General features: G+C 43.4%; 1 protein-coding gene across 2 annotated transcripts in view; it reads right to left on the bottom strand.

The window, feature by feature from the left end:
• The window catches only part of LOC311240986 (uncharacterized protein), an 89,047-nt gene that overhangs the window by 28,747 nt on the left and 39,825 nt on the right, over nt 1–20,475 (bottom strand). For both annotated transcript variants that reach the window (XM_084329625.1, XM_084329626.1), the window contains exons 13-17: nt 18,816–18,882; nt 18,461–18,503; nt 16,586–16,927; nt 3,879–4,004; nt 2,244–2,360 (exon numbers count right to left, since the gene is read on the bottom strand). In XM_084329625.1, coding sequence (XP_084185751.1) covers nt 2,244–2,360; nt 3,879–4,004; nt 16,586–16,927; nt 18,461–18,503; nt 18,816–18,882 — 695 coding nt within the window. The remainder of the gene's footprint in view (nt 1–2,243; nt 2,361–3,878; nt 4,005–16,585; nt 16,928–18,460; nt 18,504–18,815; nt 18,883–20,475) is intronic.

Genomic DNA, 20,475 nt, shown 5'->3' with positions numbered 1-20,475 from the left:
TCAACTATGCCCCAAAACTATGGATTAATCTACCCCAAAACATCAGAGAAGCAAACTCACTAGACATCTTCAAAAGACAGCTTAAAACCTAGTCCTTTGCTCAGGCATTTAAATTAAAATTCCTATCAAACTCATGTGTCGACTATGCAAATTGTATCTCGCTATCTCCTCCCTCCTCTCTGCCGAGACAACTCACGTCTCCACTCCCCAGACTGTCGAGGTCGTCCTCACCCCCCCCCCACTCTCAAGTGTGCTGGAGATAAGAACAGAACATAGCATTCCTCCTACGCGCGTTGCACTCGCCCCCACCCCCCTCACCCCTGCTGATATGAATTTAAGACTGTGCCATTATTACTACCAAATGTAATAATTGTGAAAGCCCCTTGAATATTGAATATTACTATAATGAAGAACACTGCTCTGTTGTAATCCAAAATTTAACTATTTTATATGTTAAATACCCTGTTGTCTGCTCCATTTTATAATAATTTTTTTACTTTTTCTCCCATTTTCTACTTTTTTCCCATCCCAATTTCGTATCATCCAATTCTACCCTCCCCTGTCTCGAACGCTGTTAGGCCATGCCTCCCACAAGCCGGCTGCAATGTGGACTAAGCCTTACATCACGTGTCCCCTCCGGTACTCGAGGAAGCAGCAGTCGCATCTTTTCACCTGCACAGCGCGATCTCTCAGCGTCGGGGGTCTGCGTTTGGAGGGCATGCCGCCCCCGTCGCTTCCTGATTCTGCTGCGCAAGCGCACCAACCGACCTGTAGGAGTCGCTGTCCACAACGTCCGATCCCCACCCATCAGCTTCCCACCCCCCAATACTGCCAATTGTATTAGTATGAACGACCAGCCAAGCTGATAGCAATGCGGAGAGCTGGGCTCGAACCCAGCATCTCCTGCATTGGTAGTGAGCGCCTTGCCCACTGCACCACCTAGCCACCCCACAATTTTAATTTTTTATCACTTTTTACTTCTTACTGATGCACTGCTCTGTTGTATGTTAAATACCCTGTTGTATGTCCGTTCTATTTTATAATTTTTTGACTATTTTTATATTACTGAATGAAACTGTAAACAGAGAACCTATTGGGATGCTAGATCCTAATGTGAAACACTGATTTACCTCTATCTTTTTCATGCTCGCTTATGCCTGTATTTTCTACTGTTGTGAAGCACTTTGAACTGCAACTTCTGTATGAAAAGTGCTATACAAATAAAGTTATTATTATTATTATTTACTTTATTATTATGTATTTTAGGCAGATTTTCAAAAAATGGGCTCCGGGTGGAAGAGGTTAACTCGTTTTTGGCACTGAAAGTGTTAAAGAGGTTAAGAGGTTAACCCAGCACAGGGTTCACTGGAGTTTTAATGGGGAATCACTCTCTGGGTCTTTGTAGAAAGGTTGCTTTACTGGAGAGTAAAATGAGCTCGGACAGCTCTATACATATCATCAGGCTAGAGAAAACCAGCTTTATGAAGGACTACATGGTAAAAAAAAAAGGTTGGGCATCAGACATCACCAGTCAAAGGCTGCCACTCCTACCAAACACACAAGAAGGATTTACTTCTTACTTTGTCACCTGGCGAGAGAGTGGAAAGCTGATTGAGAGACGATGGAGGTATCGATACATTCTAATGACCCACCTAGGGATGTCCGATATTATCGGCCGATATCGGCATTAAAATGTGATATGGGAAAATATCGGTATCGGTTTTCAATTTTTTTTTTTTTTTACATTTCTATAACCTTTATTTACCCAGGCAAGCAAGTAAGAACAAATTCTGATTTTATTTATTGTCAAAAGTATGCATAATGTTGTGTTAATTCCACAAATAGAGATATTTAATGTTAATTACCTGAAATTATTCCATTTTTGGGGGGGGGGGGGAACCCTGCATATATCGGTATCGGTTGATATTGGTATCGGAAATTAAGAGTTGGACAATATCGGTATAGGTAAAAAAGCCAATATCGAGCATCCCTAGACCCATCCCTTCAAAAGACATTATGATATCTGGCTCTACCACCTTATGAGGCCTATGTTTCTGAGCAGGGATCACTTTGGCCAGCCACATAGAGGGAATTAATCAGTTATGCCTCAATATGGTAAATTAGTTTAATGTTGCTTTGCAGTGAAATTTCACTTTAGAAGGTTTATTTGTAAAATGTACTTCCCTCTAATTGTGCGTTTTGGTATGGAGCATATAGTAGAAAAAAGAGAAAGAACACAAGACCTGGATCTGGATGAACTGATGGAGTTGGAGTCGGAACACTGTGAGCTTGAACTAGAACTAGATCTGGAGTTAGAACTGGAGGAGGAGCCACTGGAGGAGGATCCTTGGTATGGCAACCTGAGAGAGAGATACAGAGGGAGAGAGAGAGAGAGAGAGAGAGAGAGAGAGAGAGAGAGAGAGAGAGAGAGAGAGAGAGAGAGAGAGAGAGGGAGAGAGAGAGATACAGAGGGAGAGAGAGAGAGAGAGAGATACAGAGGTAGAGAGAGAGAGAGAGATACAGAGGGAGAGAGAGAGATACAGAGGGAGAGAGAGAGAGAGAGAGAGAGAGAGAGGGAGAGAGAGAGATACAGAGGGAGAGAGAGAGAGATACAGAGGGAGAGAGAGAGAGAGAGATACAGAGGGAGAGAGAGAGATACAGAGGGAGAGAGAGAGAGAGAGGGAGAGAGAGAGATACAGAGGGAGAGAGAGATACAGAGGGAGAGAGAGATACAGAGGGAGAGAGAGAGATAGAGGGAGAGAGAGATACAGAGGGAGAGAGAGAGATACAGAGGGAGAGAGAGAGATACAGAGGGAGAGAGAGAGATACAGAGGGAGGGAGAGAGATACAGAGGGAGAGAGATACAGAGGGAGAGAGAGAGATACAGAGGGAGAGAGATACAGAGGGGAGATACAGAGGGAGAGAGAGAGATACAGAGGGAGAGAGAGAGATACAGAGGGAGAGAGATACAGAGGGAGAGAGAGATACAGAGGGAGAGAGAGAGATACAGAGGGAGAGAGAGATACAGAGGGAGAGAGAGAGAGATACAGAGGGAGAGAGATACAGAGGGAGAGAGAGAGATACAGAGGGAGAGAGAGAGATACAGAGGTAGAGAGAGATACAGAGGTAGAAAGAGAGATACAGAGGGAGAGAGAGCGATACAGAGGGAGAGAGAGAGCGATACAGAGGGAGAGAGATACAGAGGGAGAGAGATACAGAGGGAGAGAGAGAGAGATACAGAAGGATACACAGAGAGAGACAGAGGGAGAGAAAGACAGAGGGAGAAAGAGACAGAGGGAGAAAGAGATAGAGTGAGAGATACAGAGAGAGACAGAGGGAGAGAGAGACAGATACAGAGAGAGAGAGAGCGATACAGATGGATATATAGAGGGAGAGACAGAGGGAGAGAGACAGAGGGAGAGATACAGAGATAGAGAGATAGAGAAGGAGATACACAGAGAGAGAGATAGAGGGAGAAAGAGACAGAGGGAGAAAGAGACAGAGGGAGAAAGAGACAGAGGGAGAAAGAGATAGAGTGAGAGATACAGAGGGAGAGAGACAGATACAGAGAGAGAGAGCGATACAGATGGATATATAGAGGGAGAGAGACAGAGGGAGAGAGAGACATAGATACAGATGGAGAGAGAGAGAGATACAGACAGATGAGAGAGAAAGAGAGAGCGAGCAAGCGAGAGAGAGAGAGCGAAAGTGGAAAATAAATCAGATACATTGACATCAACACAGCAAGGCCGGTATTTATCAAACATCTTGCTGATCCGAGACCAGACTGGCTCATAAGTCATAGTGATGTATATGGTCATCTTCTCCTACTGGTAGGTGATACATATGTGAACCTCCAGTGAGATTAGATCACTAACCTGGAATATGAGCTTCTCCTCTCCTTCTGGATCTGCCTGTACTCCAGCAGTTCCTTGGCAAAATCGTTGGTCATCTCATCCAGCTTGGACTTCGGTCTGCTCCTGCTAGACACTCGACTGGGAGGGCTGGAGGATGGGGAAAGAGGAGTGTTATAGTGCAACTTGAGGGATAGTAGCAAACCTACCGTCTTCAACAACTCTGACCCCCAACGCATGTGGCAGGGCATCACGGACTACAAACCCACTAACAACTATCCCCCAACCACTGACCTCTCCCTGATGAGCTCAATAATCTGTATCCAGGCCATCACGGACTATAAACCCACCAACAACTATCCCCCAACCACTGACCCCTCCCTGATGAGTTCAATAACCTGTATGGCCCTTTTGACAGGGACAACCAGGAGGCGCCCATCAAGGCTGCTCTCCCTGCTAACCTCCAACCCCTCATTCTCTCCCCCAACGATGCGTGTACCTCACTGAGCAAGACTAATGCACGTGGGAGATAAAACTCTCTCTCCCCCTCTCTTTGATGAAACCTCTGTCCCCCTCTCGTTGATCTCTCCCTCAACCATCCTTCCTTCCTAACCCCACCCCTCACTAACACCCATCTTTCCATATGTCCCCAAAATGTCACGACACCCCTATACGTCGTGTCTTCCTGTGGCCCCCACCCCTTCCGGTGGTGTCCTAGCTAAATGCCTCGTTGAGTCATCCAGCCTAACGCTGACTATTTTGTATTGATACTTTGATTGGGTTAATAAAATGTATTAATCAGGTCTCTTTTGACTGAGTAAGTTATTAGCTTCGGCTATCTCCAACACAATTTGGAGTCACGTCCGGCGGGATTGTCGGAACCGGCGGCTGATTTTTTCCATCCGTCTCCAGAGAAGGGAGACATTTTGAACGGTCGGCCTATGTAAGGTAAGGTAAGGATTATAGCCTTCCCTCCTTTCTCTGCGTCAGGTGATGTAAATCATATGTCGTATATTGAGTTATGGCTGGATGGTGAGTTTATTGTACATATATTTGATCTGAGCATTGTTACTGTACGGGTATCGCATGTGTAAACTGTCCCGGTTCTGCATTGAGGGCAGAATTGTTTATAGAGGCTTGCGTATGCTTTGTCGAGAGTGACTAAAATGAAGATTAAGTGTGGCATTTTTGTCACATGGAGGACGATAAGACGACATGCTTTTATTTATTTATTTATACAGGTTTACGGGGACTTACTAAAATAGTGTTTTGTCTCGTATGTCTGTGTGTGATTGGTTCTGATATCGGAGATACGTGAAAACATCGCTTTCGACATAGTACTGTTTTTCCGGTGTATAAATGTGTGTGCGTGCCTGTAATTGTGTCCGTTTGTAGGTTATACAGGACTTGTGCTGAGACGACTAAAAATACTTTTGGTTCAATGACGGATCAATATATCTAGACTATTATTTTTACGTCGTTTGTTACATGTAGTTGTCTCCGTTTTGTTCCTCGTCTGGGAGTCTCGTGTGCACATTGTTACGGCTCAATTGTTTATGTTAGCAATGCGGGTTGCTAAGGGGAAGTGTACGAGCGGTATTGTTGGTTAAGGTTGTGGCTTTACGGACATTTTAGTGACAGTATTTCCGGTTCCTGTTTCCGGGTTCACGGAGACGTGATTTTCTTTTGGCTAATAAACAGTGTTTAAATGTTAATACTCTATCTCAGATTAGTATCTTTTGGCAACAGTATAGAGTATGTTTTGGGTATAAGTGTATGTGTGTATGTAGAGTAAGGCTGTCCCCGAAGGCTGTTTTTGGGATTTGAACTTAAAATTGTGGACACTCACCTTTCCACGGCTAAACGGTAGGCAAGGCACCTTGGTTGACAAATGCAGGCTTCAGTCTATGTTGTTTAGTCTATCTGTTCAGTACTGTTCCAAAATGTGAAATGAGATCTTCTGAGAGAATTGTTTAATAGATACACAAATGTTCTAGAATGTTTGATTATGACATCATACTGTGACATCACAAATGTTCTACAATGTTTGATTATGACATCATACTGTGACATCACAAATGTTCTAGAATGTTTGATTATGACATCATACTGTGACATCACAACGGAACATGTTTGAGTTCCATTTGAATAATATAAATAATATGTATGGTAAGGCTGTCCCCGAAGCCCGTTTTTGGGATTCGAACTTAGTCAGGGTTTTTCGAACGGACGTTCGAACCTTCGTTTTTAATAAAAAAATAAAAAAAATCAAAATAAGATTTATACATTTTATTTTTATACATCAAACTAAATCCTCAATTTGAATAAAGTGATTAAATTAGTATTTTTTCTTTTATTAAATCAACTTTCCAGCCCCAGCCCAGGGAGAAGCCCCAGCCCAACTAAATCAACTTTCTAATGAATATAACTAATCAGTTTATTTGACTATAATATTAGTGTAGACTAATCTTTATCTGCAACTGTGAAGAAAACCCCCATTGGTTTAAACAGAATGAATACATTTTTTTTTGTTTTTTTTAATAAAAAACAAAAAATTCTAATGTTGATTTAGAATTCGAATGCCAACGTAACGAACAAAGGTTCGAACGTTTGGGCTCAGCCCTAGTATGTAGGAACAGTGAAAGATAACTAGACAAAGAAACCGGTCACTTAATATAGCATTATAGCTTTAGTTATGGTTAGGATCAGCACAGACCAAATTTATGTGAAATGAACGTTATGAGGAGGCAGTACACAGTAACAATACACAGTTAATGGAAGTATTGTTTGGGTAGGACTGTATTGTTTTTGATTTAAGAGTGGGAATTTAGGAGCAACTGTCTTTTTTTGGTGTAATGAGTGAATGCAACGGGCGAAGTAAGCTATACTTTTGTTCTTTGTGCTCAGGAATGTAGTGCAATAGTGCCTTTTGTTTTAGTGTGATAGTAAGCGAGGAGCACTTCAATATAAGCTTTAGGTGTTTAGCTGGATGCAATCCTACCTTGAGGGGAGGGAACAGATGGTAGAGGTAAACGGTACCCTACCCCCCCCCCCCCCTCAGTGAGCTGTGGTGTTCCACAAGGAAGCATATTAGGACAGCTACTGTTCCTAATTTATGCAAATGACATGTCGTCAGCTTGTGACTGCAACTTGTTCCTATTTGCGGACGACTCAGCCCTGCTGGTCTCCGACAAAAACAAGTTACAGGTTGAAAAAACCCTCAGCTCGGAACTAGGCAAAATATGCATATGGCTCGCTGATAACAAACTATCATTACACATGGGCAAAACAGAGTCCATTCTCTTCGGTTCAAATAACAAACTCAGCAAAACCGACGGCTTCTCAGTTACAGTGGGTGACAATATTGTCACAAGGAAAGATGAAATTACCTACCTGGGTTCCATCCTAGAGGCTAATCTCTCCTGTGACAAAATGGCATCCAATGTAATAAAAAAAGTCAACCAACAAACTCGATTCTTGTACCGGATCTCCTCTCTGGTAAACAAGAATACCCTGAAGACTCTGGCAGGAGCACTCATTCAGGGGTACTACGACTATGCTTGCACCTCATGGTACCAAAGCACCTCAAAGGCGCTAAAAACAAAATTACAAACATCTCAAAACAAACTGGTCAGACTACTGCTTGACCTTACTCCTAGAACCCACCTCACCCCTGCCCACTTTGACAACCTAGGATGGCTTAGAGTAGACGACAGAGTACAGCAACTTGCAATGGGCCTGGTCTACAAGATATACACCACAAAAGATACCCATGTACCTGTCGAAATACTTCCCAAAGGTCAGTGAAGTTCACGACCACAACACCAGAGGGAGTTCCACAAATCACGTTCAACCCAGATTTGGCTCAAACAAGGGACTAAACATGTTTCGCAATTATGCCACAATAATGTGGAACGCCCTAACCACAGCCGTAAAGGAATGTGAATCCTTACCCTCTTTCAAAACCACTCTCAAAGAGCACCTACGGGTGGCTGCAATTAGAAACTGGCCCCGGTAATTGTCAAAATCTCATCCCCCCACCCAACCCCCTCTAATGTACTGTACAGTTTCTTGCCCTTCGGACTACTATTTTTTTTTATGATGTTCTCTTTCTTACACAGTACAGTATGTTTGTATGTCATAAATGTCTTGATGGATTGAAAATGGAGGATCCTTATGTAAACAAGACAAAAGTCTTTCTGGTCTTCCTCCTCTTAGCAGTTGTTTATCGAGCTGTACTGTACCCATTCTGCAATCTGTTAATAAAGTTTTCAATCAATCAATCAATGCTGGCGACATAGAAGACTTCAACGCATACCTGTTTTGTGTGGATCTAAAGCAATGTTTTTACATATTTAGTTTAGTTTTTCTACTAGGTTTTACTTTAATTAATAAGACTAATAAGATGTTCTGAAATGCCAGACAGGGTTTGGAAACACAGAGGGAAAAGTCTTAGTTATTTATTTTAGACTAAGCGCATACATACATTTAGCAACATATGTGTGGTTTACAATCAACATAATGTGGGCAAGTAGTGAGGAGCTCACCCTTCCCATGAGGATGTTGTCCAGTTAGAAAGAAGCTTGGGGTACCAATACACATTCGATTATTTGCACCTCCATTGTCTCCGGTTCAACTATTGTTAGCAGATGAAATTGCTATCAACTATTACTAAACTTTATGTGCTTAGATGAAATAAGTCCTTTTCAGATATAGTTGGTGACTGACACAGCAAGTGTGAGGGGAGAGCACTGCAGCATGGATCCACGCTCCCCGCTGCAAGAAAGCAGACCAACCATGAGGCCAGAACCAAACAGATGTTCAACATCCACCTGGACCAGTCTCTTCATCGCCTGCAGCGTTCATCCTACGGGCGACACAGAACGAGTCTCGATCTGACCACTGAGGTCAGAGGGCACAATGGGGAAATATCTGAGCACATCAAGAGATATGTGAATAGTCACTGTAACAACTTATACTTGAAACTGAGCCAAACAGTGGCACACATTGCTAACCAAACTGACTGTTATGTGTGTGGATCAGAAGGATTACCATTAATGGCACTTCCATTGACAGACCATCACAGATCTTCTCTAGACCGGCCCACAGAAACAGTGAATGGATGTACAAAATCTAAAATGACAATTCGACAAGGACATAACACAAATGCAATACCAGTCTCTATAGCCCCAGTGCATTTTACAGGTTGTGTAACTCAGGGGCCCTTCTCACTCACCTATTGGGAATCAGCGCCCCCGGGGACGGGGGGGAGAGTGTTCTCACTCAGACGGACACACCCCTTTTGGGAGCGAAGCGGCGCCGATTCATTTTACCCCCCGCTGAACCTGGGACGGTTGGAATAGGTGGTTTCGGATGCGGGCCAGTGGGAGCGGGGGGCGTGGTTTTGCGAGCTTGTACCAAAACACGGACGTGGCTTGCTGCTGACACAACGTCATAACTATTCGATCGAGAAGAAACATGACTAGCAAAGGGTCACTGTGGTCAGCTGCCGAAATTGACTGTTTGCTGGCATCTGGCTGTGCATGGATTCATCAGATCGGTCGAGCAATGTCAGATGGGCAAAGGAGAGGAGGTAGGAGTGCTGGAACATTGTGAGGTTTCTCATCTCCCGACAATGGACAGAAATACCAGCACCACCAGCCACATACTGGATTTGTGTCTCAAAGGCATATCCCTCTCTCCCGGCTGGGTGGAAGGGAACTTGTGCGCCAGGGTATTTGATACCAGCTATGAGACACAGAGCACTGATCCCTAATTATGGAATGTCTGCCCTAGATCAAATCACAGATTTGGCTACATTGGTTGAAGATCTAGCCAACACAACTGCTGATGGATTAGCATTCATCAATGGTGAATTAGCATCTGTCAGATTGATGACATTACAGAACAGGGTTCTGGATTTTTGTTTGCAAACTCAGGTGGAACTTGTAAATTGATTAGTCAGGAATGTTGTCCCAAGTATTATTATTGACGTATACCATGTCCAAGTCCTCTTGCACCATACTTTAACGGTTATGCACTGCATAGATTGACTTAAATACACAAAGTAGGGTGTGTTATGAAAGTAATTAGTTGGTTTTTTATCCCTTAGGCTTAGGTCACGCTGTTATGGGTTGTTTTTGCCAACTGATGAAAGGTTGAAGGAAAGGCATAGAAAAAGGGGAGTTTTTTTTTAAGATTCTAGGCCAAATCAGAGTTGGGAAGGTCACTCAATGATACATTTACTTCACATGACATTTTTTATTTTAATGACAATCACAACTCTGAAATTAGAAAGAAACATGTTAATCGAGTCATCAAGGGCCATATTGTAAATTGTGTGTTTTAATATTTTACTTTAACACATCCGGTGCCGTTAACGTAGAATTACGTTTCCGTCGCCCAACCGGAAACGTAGATCTACATTTTTCTCACAGTATTTATTTTAATCGGTATTGCCATTCATAATTCAGTGGGGCACCTTGTGCATACTGTTCCGAGTGTGTCTGAGCTGGCAGACGGTCTTATACCGCCCTCTAACGCCTTTGGCCATTATTGCACTCCATTAGGAACGGGGTAGGTCCTAAACACTCCGGCAAAACACACGCTTGTAGGGATGGTCAGGACAACTGACCCCGCCCGCCCATTATTGTGCAATGCCCAACAACGTCGGAGACAGGATCACTGTGGATAACTGGAATGGCAATCAGATAATTGGATTCTTTCTTTTGCATTACATCAGATACAAGGTAAGAACACTATATATAAATTTGATCGTTGATCTGATATTTATTTCTACCCCAATCGACGCTGTCTCTGTGTGTGTGTGGCTGTTTTCCGTTGGGTGGGAGGAGGGGGGGGGAGCGGCGTGCCGGTCTAAACCACATGGCATGCTTGCACGAGGAAGGATAATAATGATGATCTAGTGTTGATTTCAGGAAGATTCGATAATCAGCCGAAAAATGACATCGTGTTTTGTGTATTTCACTAAAGGGCTATTGTCGCGTCTTTCTCTGGAATTACTAGAAATCACCAAAACTATACTCGTATTCAAAACGGTATAAAACGGAAATGTACAGATGAAAAAACAATCAGTTTTGTACATGTTGACTGCAAGCAACTCACTGATAATCGACGTGTATTAGACCCATAGCCATAATTTAAGATATATTTTAAGCACTCGCAAATCTCCCACTCCTCCCATTGATTAAAGCGGTGGCCATCTAGACCTATATCAGGCATATAGCTCCGGTGCTGAATGAGTTAACATTAGAAGACAAGAAAGGGTGAATTATTGTGAGAGATAAAACTCTCCCCCTCTTTGATGAAACCTCTCTCCCCCTCCCTTTGATATCTCCCTACCATCCTTCCTACCCCCACCCCTCACTAACCCCAATAAACCATCCCCCATCTTTCCATATGTCCCCAAAATGTCACAACACCCCTATACATCGTGTCTTCCTGTGGCCCCCACCAGGGGCGTCATTCTGGTATGGCAAGGTATGGCACTCGCCATACCTTGCAAATAAAAATAAACGTTTTTATTTTATTTTTTTAATTACAATTTTTTATGTTGATTTAGAATTCGAACGTCAACATTATGAACGAAGCTTCGAACTATTCGGTACAGCCCTAGCATGTTTTGATATTGTCAATTATCTCACTTTTACTAGGTGACTTTTACTGTGACTAACTGAAATATGCCCAAAAAAAAGGAAAACGGACATAGGGACGTTTTTTAATCAAAGGGCAGCAGAGACAAGTGCTACAGGGACACAGGTAAGGTCTTACAATGGCTTAGTGATTATAACAGTGCAGTTCAGCATTCAGTAACCCATACTTTTTGTGAATGTGTTTTTGATACTACATTCTGTTGAACAGTTGGCCCTGATGGCGTCCTCGGCTGTAAGGCAGTTGGCCCTGATGGCGTCCTCGGCTGTAAGGCAGTTGGCCCTGATGGCGTCCTCGGCTGTAAGGCAGTTGGCCCTGATGGCGTCCTCGGCTGTAAGGCAGTTGGCCCTGATGGCGTCCTCGGCTGTAAGGCAGTTGGCCCTGATGGCGTCCTCGGCTGTAAGGCAGTTGGCCCTGATGGCGTCCTCGGTTGTAAGGCAGTTGGCCCTGATGGCGTCCTCGGCTGTAAGGCAGTTGGCCCTGATGGCGTCCTCGGCTGTAAGGCAGTTGGCCCTGATGGCGTCCTCGGCTGTAAGGCAGTTGGCCCTGATGGCGTCCTCGGCTGTAAGGCAGTTGGCCCTGATGGCGTCCTCGGCTGTAAGGCAGTTGGCCCTGATGGCGTCCTCGGCTGTAAGGCAGTTGGCCCTGATGGCGTCCTCGGCTGTAAGGCAGTTGGCCCTGATGGCGTCCTCGGCTGTGTTCTCAGAGACTGCGCTGAGCAGCTGCCCGGGGTCACTCTGACATCTTCAACGTGTCACTAGTCCAGGCAGTTGTCCCAGTGTGCTTTAAAACCACATTCATCGTGCCGGTGCCGGAACACTACTCTGCCACGAGCCTGAATGACTTCCGCCCTGTTGCACTCACCCCAATTATCATGAAGTGCTCCGAGAGGCTGGTCCTGGCCTTTCACCCTCACTGGACAAACACCAATTTTCCTACCATGAGAACAGAGGACGCCATCTTCTCACCGCTACATTCCACCCTCTCCCACCCGGATGAGCAACACCCATGTGAGAATGCTGTTCATTGCCTTCAGCTCAGCGTTCAACACCATCATCCCCTCCAAACACAATCTCCAAACTTGGTGACCTCGTGGAAACCAAGGACATTGACATTAACCCCTATGTCTGCAACTGGATACTTGACTTCCTAACTAACGGACCTCAGTTTGTTAGGATAGACAATCTCACCTCCTCCACCCTCACCCTGAACACCGGCGTCCCGCAAGGCTGTGTGCTGAGCCCTCTTCTCTACCCCCTCTTCACCCACAATTACACTCATGTACATGGCACCAACACCATTATCAAGTTTGCAGATGACAACGATGAGTCATAAATACTAACTGGATAGTTGATGATAAACATTTAATTTCATTATCTGAAATATTATAAAATCATTAAATCTGCTATAAGCCATTATCCCTTTGTGTGTGATTATTATTGTCTCACAAAGTGTGTGTGTGTTTTTAGCTAAAGTGGATAGAAAACAGTACTGTGCAAAAGTCTTAGGCAGCCAAGAGTTTTTTTTTATCCACTTTTTCTCCCATTTTCTATTTTTCTCCCATCCCAATTTCGTATCATCCAATTCAACCCTCCCCTGTCTCGAACGCTGTTTCTTGCCTCCCACAAGCCGGCTGCAATGTGGACTAAGCCATACATAGCACGAGTCCCCTCCGATACTCGAGGTAACAGCAGTCGCATCTTTTCACCTGCGCGGCGCGATCTTTCAGCGTCAGGGGTCTGCGCTTTGGAGGGGCGCCGCCCCCATCGCTTCCTGATTCTACTGCGCAGGCGCACCAACCGACCTGGAGGAGTCGCTGTCCACAACGCCGATCCCCACCCATCAGTTTCCCACCCCCTAATACTGCCAATGTGTATTAGTACGGACGACCAGCTAAACTGAAAGCAATGTGGAGCGCTGGGCTCGAACAGGCGAACCCAGTGTCTCCAGTATTCGTGGTGAGCGCCTTGCCCACTGCACCACGTAACCGCCCTGCACCCAAGAGTTTTTATATAAATTGTCTTACAGCAGATTTAATTTTTAATAAAAATAAAAAAAGTATTAGTGTGTCAGTAGACTACTCTTAGTAAATAAGCATCTTCATGGTTTAATGCAAACATGTTGCAGGGACTATTATAATCATCATATTGGCATGACTGTATGCATCAAAGGGTTAAATCAAGGATTTTAAGTGCTTTAGAGCAGGGGTGTCAAACTCATTTTCACAGAGGGCCACATCAGCATTATGGTTGCCCTCAAAGGGCCAAAGACCGTATAAATGTTAATGTAATGTAAAATAAATGTAGCTACACATTTACATATTGTTAAACATGGTGTTTCTGTATTTATTACTTATTCAAGTTATACATATTGCATATTCATTTGCATAAATGTAAAAATATATGTTAGCTTATGTTATTTTAACAAATAATTTTAGTTTATCAGAACCCCATATTACTCCACCAATCAATGATCAAACCATTCAAGTAAATAACAAATACAAGCTATGACATTAAGTTTGTTCAAAACCTTTTTGTCACAGTCAAGAGGGGCAGAACTAACAACTGTGAGCTGCAAAGAACACGTGGGACAGATGTAGCAGATGTTACAAAAACAAATGGCTGCACACAACCTTGCAGAGGCCATACATCCAACTAATGGAAGATAGTTTAATTAACTTTAATTAACAGATTGCAGAATGGGTACAGTACAGTACAGCTCAATACACACAATTGTTAAGGGGATGCAGACCAGAGAAAGACTTTCGACTTGTTTACATCAGGGTCCCCCATTTTCAATTCGTAATGAAATTGCTATTATGCGTCTGCATGAACACACAACTGTAACTGTACTAAAAAATAACAAAATAAGGGTTGTCTCAGTTCACAACTATATTGGTCAAGTTTTGGGTGGGACTTGTTTGCGTCCCTACAGCTTCTTATTCAATTGAGCGAGATGCTCGGTTATGTCACACAGCCAGTTTGCATCCGACAGTTCAGACAATATTTCTTCAACCCTTTGTTACCTATTCCGCCTGGATCTTTTTTGTATTTTGGGCTGTAAAATTGTCAAAGAATGTCTGAGGAGTAAGTGCTTTTGGCTTTTTTCCTTTGTTACCTCAGATGTTCAACATACATGTATGTGTAAGAATGTGTAATAACTAAGGCTGTCAAAGTTAAAGCTTTATTAACGCATTAACCCACAATTATTTTAACACTGCTATTTTTTAACCCAATATTAATGTAAAAAAAAAAAAAAGCTTTAGAGGAAATGTCAAAATATCGCGATCATCGTGTATCGTGATATAGCCAAACAATATCACGATATCCTTTAGAGCAGGGGTTCCCAAACTTTTCAGGCCGCGACCCAAAAATAACGGGGTCAGAGAGCCGCGACCCCCACTATTATAGGAGGTAAATATATATATATTTTTTATATAAATGGAAATGTATGGTTGAAACATGCACACGTTCAAACGCACACACACTAATAAGCATTGGAGGCTTTTAACCAGGGCCGGAATGGGGAAATTATTCAGGCCAGGAAATATAGTGCAAAATATAGCCCCAGTCAGGCCACTTTTTAAGCAGGGGGTCTGGGGGTCCCCCACCAGGACATTTCTTGTTACAAAGACTTAATTTCCTGCATTCTGGTGCAAGCATTTTTTTAAATGCCAGTGTTTGTGATGGCATCACAAATTACCGTTAAAAAAACAGGCTAGCATATGTATGATTAGCAACAACACTGATTTTGATGGCTTTTCAGTTTTTTTGTAATGTCAGATTGAAAATACAATCTTTTATTCAACCTCAGCCCTGATCATAACACCACATATAAATTTTATAATTCTAACCCTTTAAATGCCAGTGTGTGTGATGGCATATATTTGCAATATATCAAATGCAAAGTAGATTTTTCTGGGGGGGATTATTACAGGCTAGCATGTGTCAATGATTAGCAACAACAGTTTTTTGTAAGAGTCCCGCCTCCACCAATCACATGCGGCTCCTTTTGTGTGTGTGTGAGAGCAAGAGAGCAAGAGAGCAAGAGAGAGAGAGAGAGAGAGAGAGAGAGAGAGAGAGATAGTTCTCCAACTTGTGTGAGTTGCAGTGATCTCCTGGTTGTTCCCTACCTAGGTTATCTCTAACTATTGCGCTGCTGCAACTAAAAACACTGTCCTGGCCTGCTTCTAAGTTCAGTGGCCTGACTGCAAAAAATGTATTATTATTATTATTATTATTATTATTATTATTATTATTTTTTTAATCATCTGGCGACCCCCCCGCGGCGGCTCGCGACCCTCCTGTGGGCCGCGACCCCGACTTTTGGAACCCCTGCTTTAGAGGCCATATCGCCCAGCCCTATGCACGCCCCGTCCATATCAACGGGACAGAGGCAGAGCATGTCTCCAGTTTCAAATTCTTGTGATTCCACATCTCCAAGGACCTCTCTTGTACCCTCAACACCTCAGCACTGGTCAAGAAGACTCACCAGCGCCTCTTCTTCCTGAAGAGACTGAGGAAAGCCCAACTGTCTCCTCACTTTTACCAGTGCACCATTGAAAGCATACTCACCACCGGCACATCACTCCCTGCAATTGAGTCTATTCATCACAAACGGTGTCCGACGAAGGCACGCAGCATTGTCAAGGACACCTCTCATCCTAATCACGGACTGTTTGCCCTCCTCCCTTCTGGGAGGCGCTACAGGAACCTCCAAGTCAAGCAGACTCAGGAACAGCTTCTTTCCCTTAGCAGTCATCTCCCTGAATGCTGTACCACAGTGACAGCCCCCCCATACCATAAAAACTTTGAATTGTGAATTCCACTGCCTATACCCTACCTGCATATAGACCTGTTCGCCGTTTACAAACATACAAGCCATAATATTAATATTGTACAACATGGCTACACCTCAATATTTCTAGTCGAAGCTAATGGTTCTCAGTTCTCTGTGTACTAAGCCGGTAGAAACGACAAATGAATACATTCATACCTTAGCAAAAACGTCTACCGGTATCATCGCCCACCCCTAATCACAACAATAAAAAGCCCACTCACCTCTCCTTCATCCTTCTCTGGTGTCTGTACAGGTCCTCCTTCGAGATGAGGGGCGGGATGGAGTAGGAGGAAGAGGAAGAAGCCAGGGAGGGGATGGGGGCACCGGGTGGGGGAGCCCCCAGGTTTGGTGGCACCCAGGGAGGGTATCCAGGAGGGGGGATGGGGAAGCCAGGTGGGAGCGGCTGTCCCAGGGCAAAGGGAGGGAAGTGGGGTGAGGAGAAGAGGGGTGGAGGGGGGAAGAGAGGCGGAGGTGGAACAGAGGAGGAGGAGTGGGAGGAGGCGGCAGGGTGGTTATCAGTGCGGCTCTGGCCTAGCCTCTTGTGTCCTGTGGAGGAAGAGGAGCTGAGGAGATAAAGGAAGAGAAAATGACATTAGAGAGAAGGAGAGGAAGTCTGGCTGTTTTGAAACACACAAACACCAATTTTTTTTTTTTGATCCACTTTTTCTCCCATTTTTCTATATTTTCTCCCATCCCAATTTCGTATCATCCAATTCAACCCTCCCCTGTCACGAACGCTGTTTCTTGCCTCCCACAAGCCGGCTGCAATGTGGACTAAGTCATACATAGCACAAGTCCCCTCCGGTACTTGAGGTAACAGCAGTCGCATCTTTTCACCTGCGCAGCTCGATCTCTCAGTGTCGAGGAGTAACGCGTGGGAGGCTCACGCTGCCCCCGACACTTCCTGATTCTACTGCGCAGGCGCACCAACCGACTTGTAGGAGTCGCTTGTTCACTCCTCATGGCTATAAATGTAAAACATAATTGTTAATGATACAAATAGTGTCGTATTTATACAAATAGTCGTATTTATTATCATTATAATTATTTAATTCCACGGATGTCTGTCATATCGAAGTGATATTGGCAGTGACATATTTAGCATGACATCTCATTGTAATGTCAATACTGGATGACTGCATGCTTTGTCAAGAGCCAATCGCGCAGTCTTTCAGTATTGACATTACAATGAGATGTTCTACAGTAGGACGTACTACTAGACGACGTCATTAGACGTACTACTAGACTACGTCATTAGAAAAATAGAGGCTTACTGCTGGAACGATTCATTTCGCACATATATATACAGTACGTGTGTGTGCTCGTGCGCTGAGGCTGCCTCACCAACGCATTTATTTTGTTTAGCAATGGAAGGAATACATCAAACTAACAATAAATATCATAGAGAAGAAGACAGTATATGGCATATTAATACAGTATATTCCACTAGAGTACAGTAGCTATATCCGCAGCTATCGGTTTAGTTCTTATTTATTTAGTTTGCAGTGTGTTTGTGTAATGCTCACGATGCCTCATTGAGTCAGGACTATGGCAAAACTGAATGATTAATTATACAAATAGTCATATTAATTATCGTTATAATTATTTAATTCCACGGATGTCTATAGTATCGGCAATCCCCAATGACTTGTCCCACTCCAAAGAATTTACAATACCAAGACGTTCGAGAATGCCGAATAAGTACGTAAACCGAGTTACGAAGGGAATCCTTGGTAAGTTTTACATATGTCCGTTTCGAGAATGAGGTTACCTATTACAGCAGAGATAGACGCACTGTCTGGCTACCTATTGTAGCAGAGATAGAGACACTGTCTGGTTACCTATTACAGCAGAGATACACAGTCTGGCTACCTATTTATGTCTGAGGCTATAAAATATCAAAACTAAAAGCCTATAGATTATTAGTCACGATTTGATACAGTTTGTCGAGTAAGGCTAGCTCCATATAACGGTTGAAGTTACAAATGCAGAACCTCTCAATCTCAAGAAAAAGCACTTCTTTGTAATCTTCACCCCCAACGTATTTGGAATGTTGTAACACACACACACACACACACACACACACACACACACACCTCTCCCAGTTGGCTGGTTGTTCGGAGTGAGTGTGCCCTGGACCTGTGGATTCAGAGAGAAAACGCATGTCAGTTTCTGTCCAGTGTAACTTGTTCATCCAACTAATAATCAGATAACGCAATAGGAAGTGTCACGTAAATCATAATTAACTAATTAATTGAATGACTGCTTGCACTCTCCTCAGTATTTGATCTTTACTGTGACAGACAAGTAAGAGAAGGTTTGGTGAGATTTGGACCCAGACAAGCAGAGGGTACATGGGTCCCCAGAGGCAGCAGCCTCCGTTACACCATCTCTGGGCACTCAGCGATTGTTGGGTTTCAGAGCTACACAGTTAGAAGGTCAGCCGCTCACCTGAGGGCTGGTGTTGTAGGGGAAAGCTGCTTGACTGAGGTTGGCCCAAATCTGGAGCACGGTAAGCCTGGACACAATACAAACAAACCCTCATGTTAAACAGAAAGTTATAAAAAGAAGTCGTGCAAATTCAGGGAGTGGGACAGACTGATATCGAGGTTCATATGGGCGGGGAGAAGACCACGGGTCAGATATAAAACACTACAACTACCAAAGGAAGAGGGATGGCAGTACCCAGCCTACAAGATTATTATTATGCAGCACAACTGAGAGCAGTGACGTGCTGGTGTAACGACAGATATGAGGCAAGATGGAAAGACATTGAAAAAGAAGGGGAGGGATACAAGATACAAGCTCTGGTGGGAGATAGGGAACTATTCAAAGAAAAGGAGGGACTGTTAGATCCAATCACCAAATGCACCTTGACCATATGGAACAGAGTAGTAAAAACACACAAATTGGAGAAACAGACAGGGGTTCTGAGATGGGTAGCACATGACAAGAGATTCAAACCAGGGAGGTTAGACAGACCATGGATTCAGAAGGTGGGAGAGGGGGGGGGGGGGGCAACAGCGATATGCAAAATGATAGAGAAGGGGGAAATGCAGACACTACAAAAATTAAAGGAGAAATTTGGACTAGAAAACAGGGACCACTTCAGATATCTACAGGTTAGAGCAGGGGTGGGCAATTATTTTCCCCAGGGGGCCGAATGAGCAAATGAAAATATGTTGGGGGGCCGGGCCAAAATTCCAAACTCAATTATGCATAATATACATTTTATTTCTATATAAAAAGCAGTAAATGGCATTGTTTTGACCCCTGGTAAGAGTGTATGTTATTATTTGGCAATTAAAAAGTGAGGTTAGCTTTCAAAAATATAATTTATTCAAATAGAATTTATTTCCAAAATGATAAACAAAATGTGAAACATTAATAACAAAGGGCATTTTGAGTTTCATATACTATTGAAACAAGGATTTTCTTAGCTTTCTAAAGACATCACATCATCTTATAGCAAAAATAAACAAGACATGGCACTGAACTGTGTAAAGAAAAGTGTACCAGTTTTGTAGCCTTTTTTACTTTACATGCCTATATTAAACATTTAATGTTTTCAGAACTGTGCAAAAAAAAGAAAAAAAATATCAAGTGTCCCATTTCACTTGTTATATTTCCACATTTTAGTGTTCTTCAGTTCTTTTTTTTCATTCAGTGTGAGAAATCTAGTCTCTGTTGAGCTTTAACAAGTCCATCAAAGTCAGATTGCATGTCTGAGGTGGAGATGCGAAGCACAGCTGCCAGATGTTCATCAGTGAGAGAGGATCTGTACCTGGACTTGGTAAACATCATGACTGAGAATGTCTGTTCACATATGTAGGTGGATCCAAAGAGAACCAACATCTTCTGAGCATGTCTCCTAAGCATATATTGTGCGTGTGAACGTTGACATGAAAAAAAAAAAAAAAAAAAAATATTAAAAAAAAATCTTTCGCGGGCCGGTCAGAATCATGGCCGTACAATGCCCAGGTCTGGGTTAGAGACTACTACAACAAAGAAATAAGGGGGGCCAAAGACGAAGAACAGAATGGAATAATAAAGATGATAGTATGGGCATACGAAGGGGGGCAAGGAAGAGTTATATCAGCAATATACCGGG

Source organism: Notolepis coatsorum, assembly GCF_963971535.1.
Source record: "Notolepis coatsorum genome assembly, chromosome: 14".
In the NCBI taxonomy this organism is placed as follows: Eukaryota; Metazoa; Chordata; class Actinopteri; order Aulopiformes; family Paralepididae; genus Notolepis; species Notolepis coatsorum.
This window is presented reverse-complemented; position numbering and strand designations above follow the sequence as displayed.